Below are 19,023 nucleotides of genomic sequence, written 5' to 3'. Positions count from 1 at the left end.
CTCTCCTGACCTCCGGGTAATCCACCCGCCTCAGCCTCCCAAAGTGCTGGGATTACAGGCGTGCGCCACCGCGCCCGGCCCCTGCTATAATCTTTCCAGAATTCGTCTGCGAGGTCTTCAACAGTGTTACCCTGAACACACTTCCGGCATGAAATATGAATGCCCTACATTTCTTAAATTGTGCATCTAACGGTGGAGAAGATTAGTCTCTAAAAATTATAAGTCCCTTAGGAACGATTTAGTAAACCTGGTGAATTACTCGAGCAGTGCGCCTGTCCACCAGTTTAAGGCTTGAAGCTCCAGCCCAACGCCCCTCCTTCCATCTCCACGCCCTTCCCTGACAAGGCTTGAGTGGCGGGCGAGAGCAGGGCTGGGCGGGGCTCCCGGCCCCCTGGCGGGTGTCACTTCCAGGTTCCGCTAGCACTTCCGGGTCGGCCACCCAGTTCTGCGGTTTCTGCGGCGGCTGGAGAGGTGGTCGGGGAAGTAGGAACCTCCTGCCAGGCTCGTGGCGGCTTCTTTCCGCTCCGCGGCGGGAAGCGCCTTCCCCACAGGTAGTGGGTTAGGGAGGGCAGGGTTAGGGAGGGAAGCAGGGCCGCGCTTCCTGCCGCCCCTTCGGAGTCTTGGTTCGTTGGTCGGGTAGTCTCTGAGGGCCGTTCGCTCCTGGGATCGGCCCGTTACCGACCGTTGCCGGCAAGGCCCCGCGGCCGGCACCGGAGAAGGGCGGCGAGGCGGCGGGGAAGGTCGCGTCCCGCGCGGGAAGCTCGTCGTCCACGGGGCGCCCACAGAACCCACCTGGGAGAGGTCCTCAGCCCACCACCGTGTTTTCAGCCAGGTGAATGTCTTAAAGCATCCAGTAGCGCCCTGTGGGTTTTGCCGAATTTCGGAGAGCATTTTTTAAATGTCTCCTTCCTGTGCTTTATAGCTTGTTGTTTGAAGTCTGCCTTCCAACTTTCTTCGTGCGAACTCCGACAAAAGGAACGAATTTTAAACTGGGTGGTTTAATCAAAAAATGCTAGGACGAATTACTTCCCAATTTGGAGACTTAAAATTTTCTGAACTGCAAAACAAGAAGGGAACAATAAATTTCTGTGGCTGATACCACGTCTAAAAGATTAGAACACTTCGCAAGGAATTTTTAAAGAATGTAAGGACACTGAAATCAGTAGTTTTAACAAACGTTTAAATAACGCATAGCTGTTTTCTAGATAAACTCTTAAATTTGTCAAATGGGACGCGATGCACGATTCTGTATTCCTACTTTGCAAAGTTTTTATCCCTCTGTTGGGACTTCTTGCCCTTTTTAACCCCCTCTCCCCTCCCACACACACATTATACTTACTGCTCTGTGCCTTCGTTTATTGAACAGATTTTTTTGTTTTTGTTTTTTGGCTCCCATTGTGTGCCAGGTACTGTTCTAGACGCCTAGTTTACTTAAATGAACAAAAGAAAAAGCTTTGCCCTCATGGAGCTTACATTTTATTAGTGGATGCAGAAAATAAATGTAAAATAAATATATAATGGTGTTAGAAGGTGATGGTGCCATCAAAAAAAAAGAAAGATAAAGGAGTACGGGAAAGTTCCAGAGTGGAGGTGGGAACTGGTAGTTTAAAGAGGATGGTGGTTAGTTTAAGCCTCATTTAGTAGGTGTTATTTGAGCAAAGACTTGAAGGAATTAAGAAAATTAGCTAAGTAAATACCAGGAAGAGCGTTCAGGCAGATAGGAAAACCTATACAAAGGCTTTTAGGCCTGTCATGTTTGAGGAATAGCAAGGAAGCCAGTGTATCTGGAGAGGGATGAGCAAGAGTTTTGGGGGTGGAGGGACAAGAAGATAAAGTCAGAGATCATGGGTAGCCGGATCATTGTAAAGGCTGATAGAAGCCATGGGAGATTTTGAATAGAGGAGAGGTGTGTTCTAACTGAAGTTTTAGAAGATCACCCTGGCGGCTGTGAGTTGTGATTAGAGTGTAGGGGTGAGTGTAGAAGCAGGGAAATCATTTAGGAGATTTTTGCAGTAATCCAGGTGACGACGAGAGTGGCCCAGGCCAGGGTGATAAACCGTGGAGATGGTGAGAAATGGCTGGATTCTGATTGCATTTTGAAGGTAGGCCTTACAGGATTTGCTAGGAATTAGATATGGTGAGTGAGATAGAGGAAGTGGAGGATGACTTCAAAGGTTTGTCCAAGCTTGTAGAAGTATGAAGTTATTTAAGCCACGATGCAAAAGGTAACAAGTAGAGATGTTGAGTAGGCAGCTAGATCCAGGAGTAAGAAGTTCTATGCTGTATGAATTTGGGGATGATCAACGGTGGTATTTAAACCATGAGAATAAATGTTATCAGTATAAGGAATGGGTGTAGACAGAAAGCAGCAGAGGACCAAGGACTGTGTCCTGTGATATTAAGAGTTTAGGGAAAATGGGATCAACCAGCAAACAATATTGAGAAGGATGAACTTGTGAGTTAGGACAATCCAAAAAGGGCAGTGTCCCATAAACCAAGCTAAGATCCTTTACGAAAGAGGAGGGAGTACTCAGGTGTGTCCAATATTCTGATGGAGGCTAGAGAACTAGCTTTAGCAGTGCCATTGATGACCTTCCCCAACCTGTTTCCTTAGAGTGCTACAGGCAAAAATGAGCTTAAGAGAAGATGGGAAAAAAGGAATTGGGAGACAGTGAATACAGACAAAACTAAGGGATTTTGCTGCAAAGGGGAACTGAGAAATAGGGTGTAGCTGGCAGGGGATGTGGGTTCAGGGCTTTTTGTTTTGTTTTACTTTTTAAGGTAGAAGAAGTAGCCACCTGTTTGTTTGCTAATGGAAATGATCCACAGAGAGGGAAAATTTGAAGGTGAGGGAGAGAAGTAACAACTGAATTGTCAGAACAATATCCTTGAGTGAACTAGAAGACAATGCCTAATACAAAGGTAGAAGGATTGGATTTAGAGAAATATAGGTATAAAGTTCAACTATAGTGACAGGAAGGCAGAGTATATGGGTACAGGTTGGGCTTCCCAAATCCAAAATGCTCCAAAATCCAAAATTTTGAGCACCGACATGACACTGAAAGGAAATGCTCTTGGAGCATTCCAGAGCTTGAATTTGGGGTACTCAACCCATAAGTATATACGCTGCAGATATTCTAAAATCCAAAACACTTCAGGTCCCCAGCATTTCAGATAAGGAATACTCAACCTGTATAGCTATTGGTAGGTAGCTGGATGTGTCTGTGAGTTTGGAAGTTACTGCTTCAGTTTCCTCAGTAAAGTGGAATACTTTGTGTCGTACTCAGATATTTCTAATATATTAGCACTCTGACATACTACCAAATAATTCTCTCAACAAATAATGCATACTACATATGTTGTTCTAGTTGGTAAATATGTAACTGAACAAAAGTCCCTGTCTTCACTGGGTCATCTATTTTAGTAGATGGAGACATAATAAGCGTATATATGTCAGCTTCAGTTATGGGTATGAATGAAAATAAAGCAGTGTGAGGAAGAAGGGAGGTAATTATTTCTTATAGGTTGATTATAGAAGGCCTTTCTGATGAGGTAATGTTTGACCCAGAGATCTGAATCAAATGAGGGAGTGAACTATGCAGGTGTCTGGGAAGAATAGTGTCAGGAGAAAGAACCACCACCACAAAGGCCTTCAAGCAGGATCATGCTTCTCATGTCAAAGAACAGCAGGGAACCATTATGACCACAGCAGAGTGGGAGGGTGAGTGGGTGAAGATAGGGAAGTAGGTATTGGGGGGCCCAAATCACATAGGCCTTCCAAACCAGGGACTCTGGTTTTCAGTGAGATGGGATGCTGCCATTGGTGGTTTTGAATAGACCAGTGATGTGATTTGCCTTATGTTTTAAAGTCTTAGTGTGGCTGCTATGAGGGTGGGGTTGGGATAGGCAAGAGTGGAAATAAGGAGACCATGAGTTATCACATTAACTTTGGTGACAGATGATGGTGACTTAGAGTAATAGCATTGAAGATGGTAGAAGCTGTCAGATTCTGGCTGTAGTTAGAAGGAAGAGCTGAAAGGTTGGCTGATGGATGCCAAGTAAGAAAGAAAGAAGTTACTCTTGACTCTAAGGTTTTTGAGCTGTTACAGAAAGACTAGATTTACTATTTATTGAGGTAAGACTGAGGACAGAGCATATTTGCAAGAGTAGCATCAGGAACATGGTTTTTGACAAATTGAATTTGAGCTACCTACTTGATACTTTTATCCAATGTCAAGCAGGCAGTTTTATATATGGGTACAAAGGAAGAATTGAAGGCTGGAGATACAAATTTGGGAGTCATCCCCAGATAGTACATAGTATTTAAAGCCGTAAGTGTGGATGAGGTAACTAAGGGAGTAAAGTATGTGGAGTATAGAGGACCCAAGAAAACTTAGGGCAGTTCAACAGTTAGAAGTCAGGGAGCTGAGGAGGAACCAGCAAAAGAAAATAAGAAATACAATGGTATCCAGTGACATGAGAGAAATGAGAGTAGTGTCTCAAAGCCAAAGATATGTTTCAAGAAGGCAGAAATTATCTGTTGTATCCAATGCTAGCAAGGTATGAAATGTAAGGACTGATGGCTGCCCATTATTTTTGCTGTTTTACCTGATGATTGCTTCTCAAATATATTTTCCCCCATCCATCTCCAGACTGTAAATGCCATGAGGTCAAGATCTTACACCTGACGTGTAGTGGAAGCTCAGTAAATGTTTATTTACTCTGTACTGCTGCCACCCTTTTCAAGCCCCCATCCCTCATCTGTTTCTAAATCTCGCACTCAAGCCCAGCTGTTTGACCTTTCCTGACTAGAATGCTTCAGTGGCTCCCCACTCTTTGCTCCTATCCTGCCAAACAATTCCATCTATGCTGTCTCTTTCAGCTTCATCTCCTGCCACTCCCTGTTCATACTTATGCCCTGATAATGTAGAACAGTTTATGTTTTTCCCTACAAACATTTCATCCTTCCATGGCTTTACTTATTCTATTCTGTCAGCCTCTGGAATGACTTCCCTCCTCTGCTTGGCTAAAGTCTAGCTTAAGGAACCTGGAAGCTTTTCTGAGCCAGCTCAGTCTACAGGCAGCCTCTATGGTATGCTTTGTATCTTTATCACAGTTCTTATACTGAATTGAATCTTTTTGTATGTATGTTACATTCTTTAGCGTATAAATTTTTAGGATTTGGGAGTGTGTCTTTAATCATCATCTTCTCCCTGGAACCTGTCACAGTGCCATCCTCTTGGTAGGCACTCTGTGGATACTGAATTTAGAGAGAACAGGAAAATAAAGGGGCAGACATGCAAATATGAGCTGCAGATTTTACCAGTGACTTGACAGCAGGTAGAAAGGATAGTACATGGAAAATTCTAGACTAAGTCAGAAGGCAGATATTTGAAGGAAATGGAAAAGACTTTTTAATAAATATAACATCTATACTGCATAAAGGAGTATGAATGCCTATGTCAAAATCACAGGGAAAACTGGAAAATCATTTGTAGCTATTCCTTGTAATTCTAAAATGATTATATAGTAATTTGCAACCTCTAAGCATTCTCCTAGTTCTATATTAGAATATTTGAAGTAGATGATATTATATACATAATTTATGATGTTACAGTATGATCTTTTTTAACAATTTTATATTAAATTTTTAGGACATCAATGCAAGCTTGAATAAGAAAAGCAAATTCTTCCTCCTAAGCCATGGCATATCAGTTATACAGAAATACCACTTTGGGAAACAGTCTTCAGGAGAGCCTAGATGAGCTCATACAGGTGGGAGACTGAATTAAAAATCAAACACTTTTATCTAGATGGGTTTACAGTAATTCTTGTCATATCACTTAAGCAAAGAGATATGAGGTAAAATATCTTGGACTGTTTGACCCAGCAAGTCAAATAACCTCAAATTCTTGTTTATTACACTGTCCTGACAACAGGACACAAAATATGATTGAATGGTATCATTAAATATAACTAAATCTGGGTATGTGCAGTGTTTCACACCTCTAATCCCAGCACTTTAGGAGGACAAGGTGGAAGCATCGCTTGAGGCCAGAAGTTTGAGAGCAGCTTAGGCAACATAGCCACCACCCATCCCCACAAAAAATAAAAAAATTAGTTTGGTGTGGTTGCGCATGCCTATAGTCCCAGTTACTCAGGAGGCTGAGTAAACTCTTGAACCCAAGAGTTTGAGGCTTAAGTGCACTATGATGGTACCACTGCACTCCAGCCTTGGTGACAGAGCAAGACCCTGCCTCTAAATAAATAAAGTTGAATCTTCAGAAATTTTTGTTCTACATAAAAATTGAGATTGTTGGTTTCCCCCTTCTCAAATTTAGGGAAGACAGTCATAATTCTTTTTAGCTTTAAGGTAATTTTATCCAGTTTAATAAAGTCTTCTGAGATTTACAAGTCTGAATTTATATTTCAATTTTGAGAAAATTAACCCTTCTATATAATTCTCCCAAATAAAAACATATTAAGTATTTCTGACTGGGCACAGTGGGTCACGCCTGTAATCCTAGCACTTAGGGAGCCCAAGTCAAGTGGATTACCTGAGGTCGAGAGTTAGAGACCAGACTGACCAATGTGGAGAAACCCTGTCTCTACTAAAAATACAAAATTAGCCAGGTGTGGTGGCGCACACCTGTAATCCCAGCTACTTGGGAGACTGAGGCAGGAGAATCGCTCGAACCCGGGAGGCAGAGGTTGTGGTGAGCCGAGATCACGCCACTGCACTCTAGCCTGGGCATCAAGAGCAAAACTCCGTCTCACAAAAAAGGAAAAAAAAAAAAAAAAGACAAAGTTTTGTTCTGGCTTTGTAACATCACTGCGTGTTTTCTTTTCAAGATTGTTTGTGTCGAGATAGTACAAAAGATATCTTCAAGCTTTGCTGCTTCATCAGTTATGGCAAAGGAGATAAAGGAATTCTAGTTTAGAGGCTTTGGTTAACCTCAGTTAAATTTTAGATGATAATTTGTATATTTTTATTTACTTTGTCTTTAATGTTCTTCCCTAAGCGGATTTATGACCTTTACCTTTTCTCAGTCTCAACAGATCACCCCCCAACTTGCCCTTCAAGTTCTACTTCAGTTTGATAAGGCTATAAATTCAGCATTGGCTCAGAGGGTCAGGAACAGAGTCAATTTCAGGGTAAGGATATTTTCCTGAATCTAGAAGCCTATACCAATGGTTGGTAAAACAGTGGGGTTTTTTTTAGGACCCCTACATATTTGTTAATCATAGGAAGAGGTGGCTTTAATCAGTTTTTGGAACTTGTTTTATAATAACTAAATTATACTTTTCAATCAACTATATATTACACTAAGTTGGTCCACTTAATGTGAGATACAGAGATGTTTTTAGATTTTTATTTCATTGTTTCATAAATCAGCCTTTGTATGTTTGGCTACCTTCCCTGAAGAGTTACTGAGATTCCAAACACCTGAAATATTATCTGCAGGATTAAAGGTAAGTGGCAGAGTAATCCCCAAGGTGCTGTTATGGTTTTCAAACTCTGGCCTTTCCCCATTCCAGGGAAGTAGAGTTATTTCTAGAAACTTCATGTTGCCTCCCTCCTACTCTTAGGTAACTTGGCTGATAAAAAACCTGATCTCTAGTGATAGATAACAGTCCATTCTGGTAGCTTGGTCTCACTTGAGTCACTTATACTTTGAATAGTAGTAATCCAAAGCTGGATAAAATTATCTCTCTCAATTTCCTGATAACTTCAGATTAAGGGCCCATTGAAAGAGTCATGGTGCAACAGAAAGAATTTTACCACATTATGGTATTGATGGACTCATATAGTATATGATGATGTTTGGTTATTACTTATCTAACTATGCTTATATTGTATTATAAGGCATAACCTATATAAATATGGTCAAAAGAAGGTTAAAATATGGTTAACAACCAAAATTTGATCATTAATTAACATCTGCCTACTTTATTTGGTACTTAAACATTCAATAAACAGTTTGAGTGTCTATTAACATACCAGGCATGCTCTAGATACACAGAGATGAAAAGATAACATACCAGGCATGTTCTAGATACTCAGAGATGAACAAGATAGACAAAACCCCATTTGACTTAAATAAGTCTCATGTATCAGTTTCATGTGCCAAAAAATTATCTGGAGTAAAATATGCCTTCAAGACTATATAATTTGACCAGTGGATCCATGAATTTTTAACAGTAATGATTCTGCCAAAATTAGTTTGTGTTTTTTTAATATACCCATATGCAGAAGTCTGCCCAGATGATCTATGTTAATACATAAATTTTACTCTAGTAAGAAATTTGGTGGACTACTTATCAGAGGCAATGTAGTTCACAACGCCTAACTAGTCATCTTCTAGGTGTATTATTGTAGGTTTCTAGTTTGGATTTCTTTAGCTACAGTTAAAGTAATTTGACATTTACATTTATCTTGCACATTGTTTTGTAAGTTTTGTCTGTTTTCCAAAAGCTATATATATAATTGCTCTCAGCCTTGATCAGAACTTTTCCATTCTTTCGTTTTATTTTCCTGCTGCTGCTATTCTAGCTCAGGCTTTTATCACCCTACTCCTGGGTTATAGCCAACTTGATCAATTTTAAGTCCAGAATGTTTGCAAATGACATTCTGTTTAGCTTAGTGTAGCATATGGCTGAGACAAAAGAGATAATAGTTAGAAATATCTAATTTTCCGAGCCATTTTGCTAGGTCAAATTTAAGTATATATTTTTCGTTTACAATTTGCTGACCTAGCAGTGAGAAGCATCCTTTACAAAAATAGAATAGTTCTATATAGAATGTTAAATTGTTTTTGTTTTAAATCCTTTTATGGGTTCCATATAAGTGAAATTATTTAGTAGAGTATTATAGGAGAAAATCCTCTTAAGTATGAGAGCTAAGCTTTTAATCATTTATATGTTTTAATTTATTAGTTAAAAAATCTAAATATATGTACCATGGAGCTTGAACTGAATTAATTTTTAGGGAGAAAATTCAGATTGAAGTAGTATGTATAACTAGGCTTTTATTTTGTTTTCTTTTTTTTTTGAGACGAAGTCTTGTTCTGTTACCCAGGCTGGAATGCAGTGGTGCAATCTCGGCTCACTGCAACCTCTGCCTCCTGGGTTCAAGCGATTCTTCTGCCTCAGCCACCTGAATAGCTGGGATTATAGGCGCGTGCCACAACGCCCGGCTAGTTTTTGTATTTTTAGTAGAGATGGGGTTTCACCATGTTGGCCAGGCTGGTCTCGAACTCCTGACCTCATGATCCGCCCGCCTCGGCCTCTCAAAGTGGTGGAATTACAGGTGTGAGCCACCCCACACAGCCATAAGTAGGCTTTTAAGGAGCCATTGTATGTTTTTGGGAGAACATATTCCCATAGATAAAAGTAATGGTTACTTAAACTTTATAGTGTTGACAGTAATTAAACAAGCATTAAAAGATGTTTATAGTGTTTAAAATTTAAAAGTTTAAAATTTAAAGTTTAAAAGATGTAAACTTTATAGTGTTGACAGTAATTAAACAAGCATTGAAAGATTGAATGCCATACCCCCAAAAAATAAGATTTAGTGATCAAGAAAAACAGCCCTTCTAACAAAACTGAAGGTTTGCTTTTCACTGTTTTTTGATGTTTCTATAACAAACATTTATTATATAACTTTTAAGGTGTTCTTTTAGGCTGGGCATGGTGGCTCATGCCCTGTAACCCCAGCACTTTGGGAGGCTGAGGCGAGCAGATCACTTGAGGTCAGGAATTTGAGACCAGCCTGGCCAACACAGTGAAGCCTCGTCTCTATTAAAATGAGCCAGACGTGGTGGTGCACGCGTGTAGTCCCAGCTACTTGGAAGGCTGAGGCAGGAGAATCGCTTGAATCCAGGAGGCGGAGGTTGCAGTGAGCCAATATCAAACCACTGCACTCTAGCCTGGGCGACAGAATGAGACTGCATCTCAAAAAAAAAAAAACCCCCAAAAACTTGTTGCCCAGTTGTGGATACATGTAAAACCAAAAATGTATTTATTAAAAGTGCATTGAAGATACAATTTGGCCAAATGATTAAGTGTTAAAAGTAATATTTGACCAAAGCCAAATATCTACTTATAGAAGGAACTTTTTGAATTTAAAGAATTCAAAATTTCACTTTGAAAATTATAATTATCAGGCAGCTCAAGCCTGTAATCCCAGCGGGTTGGGAGGCCAAAGCGGGAGGATCACTTGAGGGCAGTTCAAGACCAGTCTGCGAAATACAGTGAAACCGTGTCCCTACGAACAAACAAATAAAGTAGCTGGGTGTGATGGTGTGTGCCCATAGTCCTAGCTACTTGGGAGGCTGAGGTGATAGGGTGGCTTGAGCCCAGGAGGTTGTGGCTGCAGTGAGCCATGATCATGCCATTTCCTTTCAGCCTGGGTGACACAGCTAGACCCTGCCTCAAAAAAAAAAAAACTATATGTATGTATATATGTATAAACACATATAAATTATATAATATAATTATATAATATATGCACATATAAACTGAAAGACATGTATATATTATATAATGTTTGTAATTATTATAGACTATATGTGTATATATACTATATACATATATAAACGTAGTTTTTATACTAGAGATACTGAATGGATTCTGACTTTCAAATGAAGAGAGTAAAAAAGCAAGATATTTAAATAACTAAAAATTGTATACAGAAGGCCGGGCGCGGTGGCTCACGCCTGTAATCCCAGCACTTTGGGAGGCCGAGACGGGCGGATCACGAGGTCAGGAGATCGAGACCATCCTGGCTAACACGGTGAAACCCCGTCTCTACTAAAAATACAAAAAACTAGCCGGGCGTGGTGGCAGCGCCTGTAGTCCCAGCTACTCGGGAGGCTGAGGCAGGAGAATGGCGGGAACCCGGGAGGCGGAGCTTGCAGTGAGCTGAGATCGCGCCACTGCACTCCAGCCTGGGCGACAGAGCGAGACTCCGTCTCAAAAAAAAAAAAAAAAAAAAAAAAAAAAAAAAAAAAAAAATTGTATACAGAAAAGCTTATTTCATGTTAGAGATTCTAGTTCAAATTATTCTAAAAAGATTTAAAGCTTATTTCATGTTAGAGATTCTAGTTCAAATTATTCTAAAAAGATTAATCTCTTACATTTAACTTTTTAAAAACATTTGTTGGCTCAAAAGTTACCTAGCTAATGTGCTCTTTGATATTGTCAACTTAATTTTCATCTACAATTGGAAGGCATTTAATAACTTTAATATCTTTCAGTCAAGATTTGTAGCATTTTATTTTTGCAGTAAAATAAATGAAGTATATAAACTTACACTGCAACTAATGGAATTTCAGCATATGATATGTAAGATTTTTCACTCCAGTCTACATCTAAAATGCTTTATTTATATTTGAAAGTGAATACTCACATACTGGCTCATAAATCCCAATGACTTGCTTTAAATTATTTACATAACATTATCAAATGAAAGTAATTTACTGCAAGCTAAGCTATGAGGACACAAAGGCATAATAAGAATGATAAGACTTTGCGAACGAACTTTGGGGAAAGGGTAGGAGGGTGGCGAGGGATAAAAGACTACACATTTTGTAAAAGAGAAAGTAAGGCAAGGCACAGTGGTTCATGCCTGTAATCCCAGCACTTTGGAAGGCCAAGGCAGGCAGACCACCTGAGGTCAGGAGTTCAAGACCAGCCTGACCAACATGGTGAAACCCCGTGTCTACTAAAAATACAAAAATTAGCTGGGTGTGGTGGTGGTACATGCCTGTAGTCCCAGCTATTCGGAGGCCAAGGCAGGAGAATCACTTGAACCCAGGTGGTGGAGGTTGCAGTAAGCCGAGATCGCACCACTGCACTCCAGCCTGGGCAACACAGCAAGACTCGGTCTCAAAAAAAGAAAGTAATATACGCACTTCTTTTTTTTTTTTCTTTTTTAAGATGGAGTCTTACTCTGTCACTCAAGGTGGAGTGCAATGGCGTGATCTCACCTCACTGTGACACCCGCCTCCCAGGTTCAAGCGATTCTCCAACCTCAACCTCCCAAGTAGCTGGGATTACAGGCACCCACCATCATACTTGCCTTATTTTTATATTTATGTAGGGGTTTCACCATGTTGACCAGGCTGGTCTTGAACTCCTCACCTCAGTGACTCTCCTACCTCAGCCTCCCAAAGTGCTGGGATTACAGGTGTGAGCCACCACACCTGGCCAGTAATATACACACACTTAAGATCGTGGATTACACACACATTCAGAATGCTGGAAATGAACATTGAGTTTGGCATCTAGCTGTTTAGCTTTCCAGAGGCTCAGACTGTAGCAAACTAGCAGATCTAATTTTCAGATATATTTTATAGGTTTACAATTTTGTGTCTTTTTCCCTTAATCATGGGTGATTTTCCATGTATTTATCACTCCACTGAAATTGCTGTTCCCAAGTTATTTTTGCTAAATCTAATGCATCATTTGTAATGCTATTGATTATTCTTTTTAAAAAACCCCTATTTCCCTTGAAACCATACTGTGTGAGCTTTTCTCCTATTCCCTGGCCTTTTACTCTCAGACTCCTTTGTAGTTCTGTCTCTGCTTATCATTTAATTGTTGGTATTTCTTAGGGTTATAGAGTGCCCCCACTATCCTTGGTCTCATCCAACCCTCTGGCTTTGGTTAAAGTGAATATCATGTTCTCATGCTTTCTGCTATACTCCAACTACTTATTGGACATCATGACTTAGATATACCTGAAATTCAACAAGTTCCAAATTTAACTTTACTCCCAAACCAGCTTTTTCTGTGAATGCATTGACATTCAAGCCAGAGACTTGGGAGTTACCGTGGATTTCTCTGTTCCCCAACCCCACCATATTTATAGTTGTCCATTCCTACAAGTCCTACCTTTTAAAGTCTCTCCATTTCTATTGATCCCTTTATTACTGTAGTAAAGCCACTTTCACCTCTCTGATTCACGCAGCTAACAGACATCAGCTTCATAGCTGGTCTTACTTCCTTTAGTCATACTCCTGTCTAATCCATTCTTTATGTCATTACCAAAACTGCAAATCTGATCAGACTCTTCTGCTTAAAATCTTTCACTGACCTCCCAGTACCATTAGGATGGGGCAAAGGTTTTCCAAGGTTCTCCTTTATCTTAGGACCTCCTGATCTGTTTTCTGGAATTGACCACCCCATTCCAAGTGTTTGTCTTCCTTTCCATTATCCCTCCTCTCCATTGACTCTTATTCTTTAGTACTCAACTTAAACTTCACTTTTTGAGAGCAGCTGTCTGCCTTGTGTCCTCCATACCCTTGAGTGCCTTTGCTCTACTCACAGTACCCACTCACTTACTCTTTCATAGCACTGTTATACTATGTATTTACTTGTTTTAATGATCTCCCTGCTAAACTCAGCTCACCAGTGGCAGGGACCTGTGCTTACCATTGTATCCTCAGAGGCCAGCATAGTCTAGCACACAGTAATTATTCATTTATTACATTCATTCATTCATAGCCATCAGTTTCCTTAATCATTCTCACTTGATAGACTATTTAGATTGAATCCAATTTTTGCTATTATAATGATATTGCAGGGAGCATTTTTGTGCTTGGTGGTTTGTTTCTGAGTTGAAGATTTTAGGCATTTTAAGTGTTGCATACTAAATTTCCTGTGTGACTATATGTGTGCATGTGTATATCTCAGGTTTTAATTGTATTCTGCTAGTGTCCATGCATGACTTTCATCACATTCTTTTTAAAAATTTCCAGCTGGGTGTGGTGGCTCACACATTTAATCCCAGCACTTTGGGAGGCCGAGGTGGGCAGATCACCTGAGATCAGAAGTTTAAGACCAGCCTGGGCAACATGGCAAAACCCTGTCTCTACTAAAAATACAAAAATTAGTCTGACGTGGTGGCAGATGCCTGTAATCCCAGCTACTTGGGAGGCTGAAGCAGGAGAATCGCTTGAACCCGGGAGACAGAGGTTGCAGTGAGCCAGAATCACGCCACTGCACTCCAACCTGGGCAACAGACTGAGACTCCATCCCAAAAAATAAAAATAGGCTGGGCATTGTGGCTCACGCCTGTAATTCCAACACTTTGGGAGGCCAAGGTGGGCAGATTACCTAAGGTCAAGAGTTTGAGATCAGCCTGGACAACATGGTGAAGCCCCATCTCTACTAAAAATACAAGAAGTAGCCAGGTGTGGTGGCCTACGCCTGTAGTCCCAGCTACTCTGGAGGCTGAGACAGGAGAATCACTTGAACCCAGGAAGCAGAGGTTGCAGTGAGCTGAGATTGCACCCCTGCACTCCAGCCTGGGCCACAGAATGAAACTCCCATCTCCAAAAAAAAAAAAAAGTAAAAATTTCCTTTTGATGCTCAAGTATATATTCCTATTTTAAAAAAACAAAAACAAAACATAAAACATAATTAGAAGAATGTGTCGTGGGCATGGTGGCTCACACCTGTAATCCCAGCACTTTGGGAGGCCAAGGTGGGAGGATTGCTTGAGGCCAGAAGTTTGACTAGCCCGGCCAACATAGCAAGACCCTGTCTCTATTTTTAAAAAATATTAAAATAGGCTGGTGCAGTGACTCACACCTATAATCTCGGCACTTTGGGAGGCCAAGGCGGGCAGATCATCTGGGGTCAGGAGTTTGAGACCAGCCTGGCCAGCGTGGTGAAACCCTGTCTCTACTAAAAATACAAAAGTTAGCTAGGCGTGGTGGCGTACATCTGCAATCCCAGCTACTCAGGAGGCTGAGGCAGGAGAATAGCTTGAACTTGGGAGGTGGAGGTTGCAGTGATCCAAGATCGCACCACTGCACTGCAACCTGGGCAACAGAGTAAGACTCGGTTTCAAAAAAAAAAAAAAAAAATTACATAGGCCAGACGTGGTGGCTCACGCCTGTAATCCCAGCACTTTGGGAGGCTGAGGTGGGTGTATCACCTGAGGTCAGAGTTTGAGACCATCCTGGCCAACATGGTGAAAACCCGTCTCTACTAAAAATACAAAAATTAGCTAGGTGTGGTTTCGGGTGCCTGTAGTGCCAGCTACTCAGGAGGCTGAAGCAGGAGAATCTCTTGAACCCGGGCGGCGGAGGTTGCAGTAAGCCAAGATCACGCCACTGTACTCCAGCGTGGCAACAGAGCGAGATTCCGTCTCAAAAAAATTTTTAATACGTATGAATAAATTATAAGTTTCTCAGGACAATGAATGTTGTAGACGTAGTGACTAATGCAGTAATGCATCTGAGGCAAGTCACAGGATTAAAATTTAGTGTTTCTAGGAAGTCCCTGCTTTTGTACATTTGGAGAATTAACATACATAATAAAATATGTAACTTTTAACAAATATTTCCATAATAATTTGAATGAACTTTCATAATTTAGCCACATGAGGGCAGTAGAAATCCAAATGCAAGTTTTTATTTTTTCTTTATATTTCAGGTAAGTAATTTGCAATGGAGACTGAAAATAGAGTGCCAACTAAAATATTTTTGAACTCTTCCCTTAGCAAATTTGTCTGGCTTTTTGTTTGTTTGTTTTAAGTAGCTGGGATTAAAGTTAAGGAAAATCTTAAGCATTAAACTTATTAACAATTATGTTCTTGGTAGCCAAGATCTCTTAAATTGCTTTGGAGAAAAATGTGAGGGGAAAAAACGTTTCATGGTATTTCTAAATGTTTTGTTTTAAAGGGCTCTCTAAATACGTACAGATTCTGCGATAATGTGTGGACTTTTGTATTGAATGATGTTGAATTCAGAGAGGTGACAGAACTTATTAAAGTGGATAAAGTGAAAATTGTAGCCTGTGATGGTAAAAGTAAGTGCTTGCCTTATTTCTGTAAAAGCAAATCTACTTGAAACCTTGTTTTTATGAGCCTTTAGAAGATCTGCATCCATATGGAAAGCCTGAGGGGGAAAATGGCCTAGTGATCAATTCCAAGATACAGCCCAGGCTTCTATCTCAGCTAAATTCTGAATTATGTATCTCAAACAGGGCTCTTACTGACTTTAGGTGGATACATTTCAAATGACACATAGACTACTTACACAGATTGGATTTGTGTCGGGAAAAAAATAAGCAAATTAATAAGTATTTCTTCCCTATTTCCGTTACAAATTTTAAGTGTTTATCAGGCTTTTCAGACACCTTTAAGAATTTTGACAATCCTGTGGTTTCTATGTTGCTGGATACCCGTAGATTTAAAGAGTTATTTTAAACAGGATTTTAATTAACCATAATAACTTTGGAGTCATGATGGTAAATATTCATCTAATCTGTTAAATATGACATGTGCAAGTGAACTTTTCACACCATACCTAGGAACTTCTTCAGGTCCTTAAATGTTTCAAAAGCTGTACACCTCTAATTTCTGTTTCATGATTAGTTATTTCCTTTTTGCTAAGTATATTTTAAATATACTTTATAATCTGAACCATTTGTGTTTAAACCTCTAATTTCTGTTTCATGGTTATTTCCTTTTTGCTAAGTATATTTTAAATATACTTCATAATCTGAACCATTTGTGTTTAAGAGCAGCTAGTCTAGAAAGTGAATAGAAAAGACTGCTGCTCTTTGAGAGGGAGTTTTGAAAAGCAAAAGAAATGTAGAAAGTAATACCCTCCATTTCCCTGTTTGAGTTGGATTTGTTTTATGTATTTTGCACTTCCAAAGAAATGGCTAATCACTGAAGAAATGTAGAGAATACAAAAAAGCACATAGAAGAAATTCTCTACAACACTACCTGATGGTGTTATAACTACCCTATTGAATATTATATAGCCTATTGTTTTTTTGCAAAAATGTATGTATATGAAGACATTTGTAAATATATTTTTCACTGAGTTTACTACCCTTAAGCCATTTTTTTTTCTTTTTTTTTTTAAAGACAGAGTCTCGCTGTATTGCCCAGGCTGGTCTCAAACTCCTGGCCTCAGGCGACCTTCCCACCTCAGCCTCCCAAAGTGCTGGGATTACACACCTGAGCCCCTGCACTTAAGCCTGATTTTTAGTGGCTACATAAAAATTACACCTTCAGCCCTTTTTAAAGAAATAGTCTCTTCCAGATATCACAAAGTCTCTGAACCTAGCAACGTTACTGTTCGTGACTTGTTATAGTTCAGAAGGTTACCTAGGAATAATCATTCTAAGAACTTTGGGCATAGTAACTTTTTATTATAGTCATCAGATACATCTTTGTCATTACAGCAAGGAACAGTGTTATATTTGGGTCTTTTTAAAAGTCCTGTGAAGGTGGTGCTGTTTCCTGAATCATAACATTTCTATATTTGAAATTAGCCACATATGGCTAGCCAGTGGTTACTGTATTGGACAGAACCGATGTAGATTAGTAGTAGTGTCAGTTTCAGTCATTTGAACCATACCGGAGAACCAAAAAGTCAGTAAATAAAGCCTCTGAACAAAATAAATATTGATGTATAATATCAAAAGAATCCATGTAAAGGTATGTATTTTACTGATAGGAGCTCCCATCTGGTAGTCCTTAGTGTGTGTTGCTCTTTACTGTACAAGATTGTTTTCCAAACTTCAGTGGATGAGTAGCAGCAGATCGGCCTTGTTTATTGCAGTAGTTTTTAAGGATTTTCTCTCGCTTCACAGTGTAGTAATTGATCTTCAGTGAGAAGATTGTTGACTCAAAGAAAGCTTAAATTGTATTCCATTTACTTTATATCTGCAGAAAAGAATGCAGTGTTAGAGGTTTGGGACAGTAGGCCAGGCGCGGTGGCTCACGCCTGTAATCCCAGCACTTTGGGAGGCCAAGTCGGGCAGATCACTTGAGGCCAGGAGTTCGAGACCAGCCTGGCCAACATGGTGAAACTCCATCTCTACTAAAAATACAAAAATTAGCCAGGCGTGGTGGCATCCGCCTGTAATCCCAGCTGCTCGGGAGGCTGAGGCAGGACAATTGCTTGAACCTGAGAGGTGGAGACTGCAGTGAGCTGAGATCACACCACTGCACTCCAGCCTGGGCAACACAGTGTGACTCTGTGTAAAAGAAAAAAAGTGTTATATAACAATTATATGAACCAAATGTAGTTCAACTTGGTTTTACTCTAGTATGAATATGAGGAGCTAAGCAACTTTATATCTGCTTAAAAGAAGTTCTCAAGATATTTCAATTGTCAGCTTCCCTCTTTAACGCTGCCCTCTGTTCTTCCCCACCCCTCAAGCCACCACCACTATTAGTCCTGTGTTCTACATTTTTGATAGTCTTAAAATAGTTAATTTTAAAATTAAATTGAATTTACTTTCTCTTTTGTTTCCTAGATACTGGCTCCAATACTACAGAATGAATAGAAAAAATATGGCTTTTTTATGCCATCTTCTGTTACTCATTGCTTTTGAAGACAAGCATAGAAGAGACTTTTTATTTATTCTAGAATTGCAGAAATGACTACACTGTGCTATACCAGAGAATTCCAGTAGAAACTTATAACTCTGTAGCCTCTTACATCACCTTTATTATACAGCATGAAAAAAAAGACTTTTTTTAATGACAAAAGTTGTTGCCTTCCTAAGAACCTTCTTTAATAAACTCATTTTAAAACTCTGAGTAGTAACTGGTGACACTATTAAGGTAGCAATATGAAGATATTAGATAATGCGTTTTCTCATTTCCTTTGCAAGGAAGGTGATGCTCTTTCAGAATGCTTAATTTCAATAAAGTCATGTTAGTTTTGTCAGTTGCAACTTTACCTGATGAAAGCATCAGCAGGGGCAAAACCAAACTCTGGATGGAATTTTATTAAGAAAATCCCTTGCTTTTTAAAATACAAAACCAAAGTTAATCATTGGTATAAAAAACCCAAGTACAACTTGATTAGGAAAAGTTAGACAATCATAACAAAAACAAAACCAAAAAACTTTCCTTCTTAGACCAGGTAACATGAGGAAGGGGGGAAAAAAAACAACAAAATAGTCCCACCACCACATGGTGGGTAAATTATTTCAACTCACCATATTGCTCCAAATTTCATACATTTTATCATGTACATGATA

At 39.7% G+C, this 19,023-nt stretch overlaps 1 protein-coding gene across 3 annotated transcripts; it reads left to right on the top strand.

The window, feature by feature from the left end:
- Nucleotides 1-422: 422 nt before the first annotated feature.
- Nucleotides 423-18,577, top strand: GTF2A2 (general transcription factor IIA subunit 2). Of its 3 annotated transcripts, XM_050797291.1 has the most exons (6): nucleotides 570-832; nucleotides 923-1,144; nucleotides 5,655-5,775; nucleotides 7,051-7,155; nucleotides 15,696-15,822; nucleotides 18,292-18,577. In XM_050797291.1, the coding sequence occupies exons 3-6, from the start codon at nucleotides 5,704-5,706 to the stop codon at nucleotides 18,315-18,317; spliced, it is 330 nt and encodes a 109-aa protein (XP_050653248.1). In that variant the 5' UTR covers nucleotides 570-832; nucleotides 923-1,144; nucleotides 5,655-5,703; the 3' UTR covers nucleotides 18,318-18,577. The 3 variants fall into 3 exon arrangements, with proteins under 3 accessions (XP_050653247.1, XP_050653249.1, XP_050653248.1); XM_050797290.1 differs by lacking the exons at nucleotides 570-832; nucleotides 923-1,144 and adding an exon at nucleotides 423-551; XM_050797292.1 differs by lacking the exon at nucleotides 923-1,144 and having other exon boundaries at nucleotides 423-832.
- The last annotated feature ends 446 nt before the right edge of the window (nucleotides 18,578-19,023 follow it).

This window comes from Macaca thibetana, chromosome 7, assembly GCF_024542745.1.
Source record: "Macaca thibetana thibetana isolate TM-01 chromosome 7, ASM2454274v1, whole genome shotgun sequence".
NCBI classification, from domain to species: Eukaryota; Metazoa; Chordata; class Mammalia; order Primates; family Cercopithecidae; genus Macaca; species Macaca thibetana.
The sequence above is the reverse complement of the archived record's forward strand: the minus strand, read 5'-3'. Positions and strand labels throughout refer to the sequence as shown.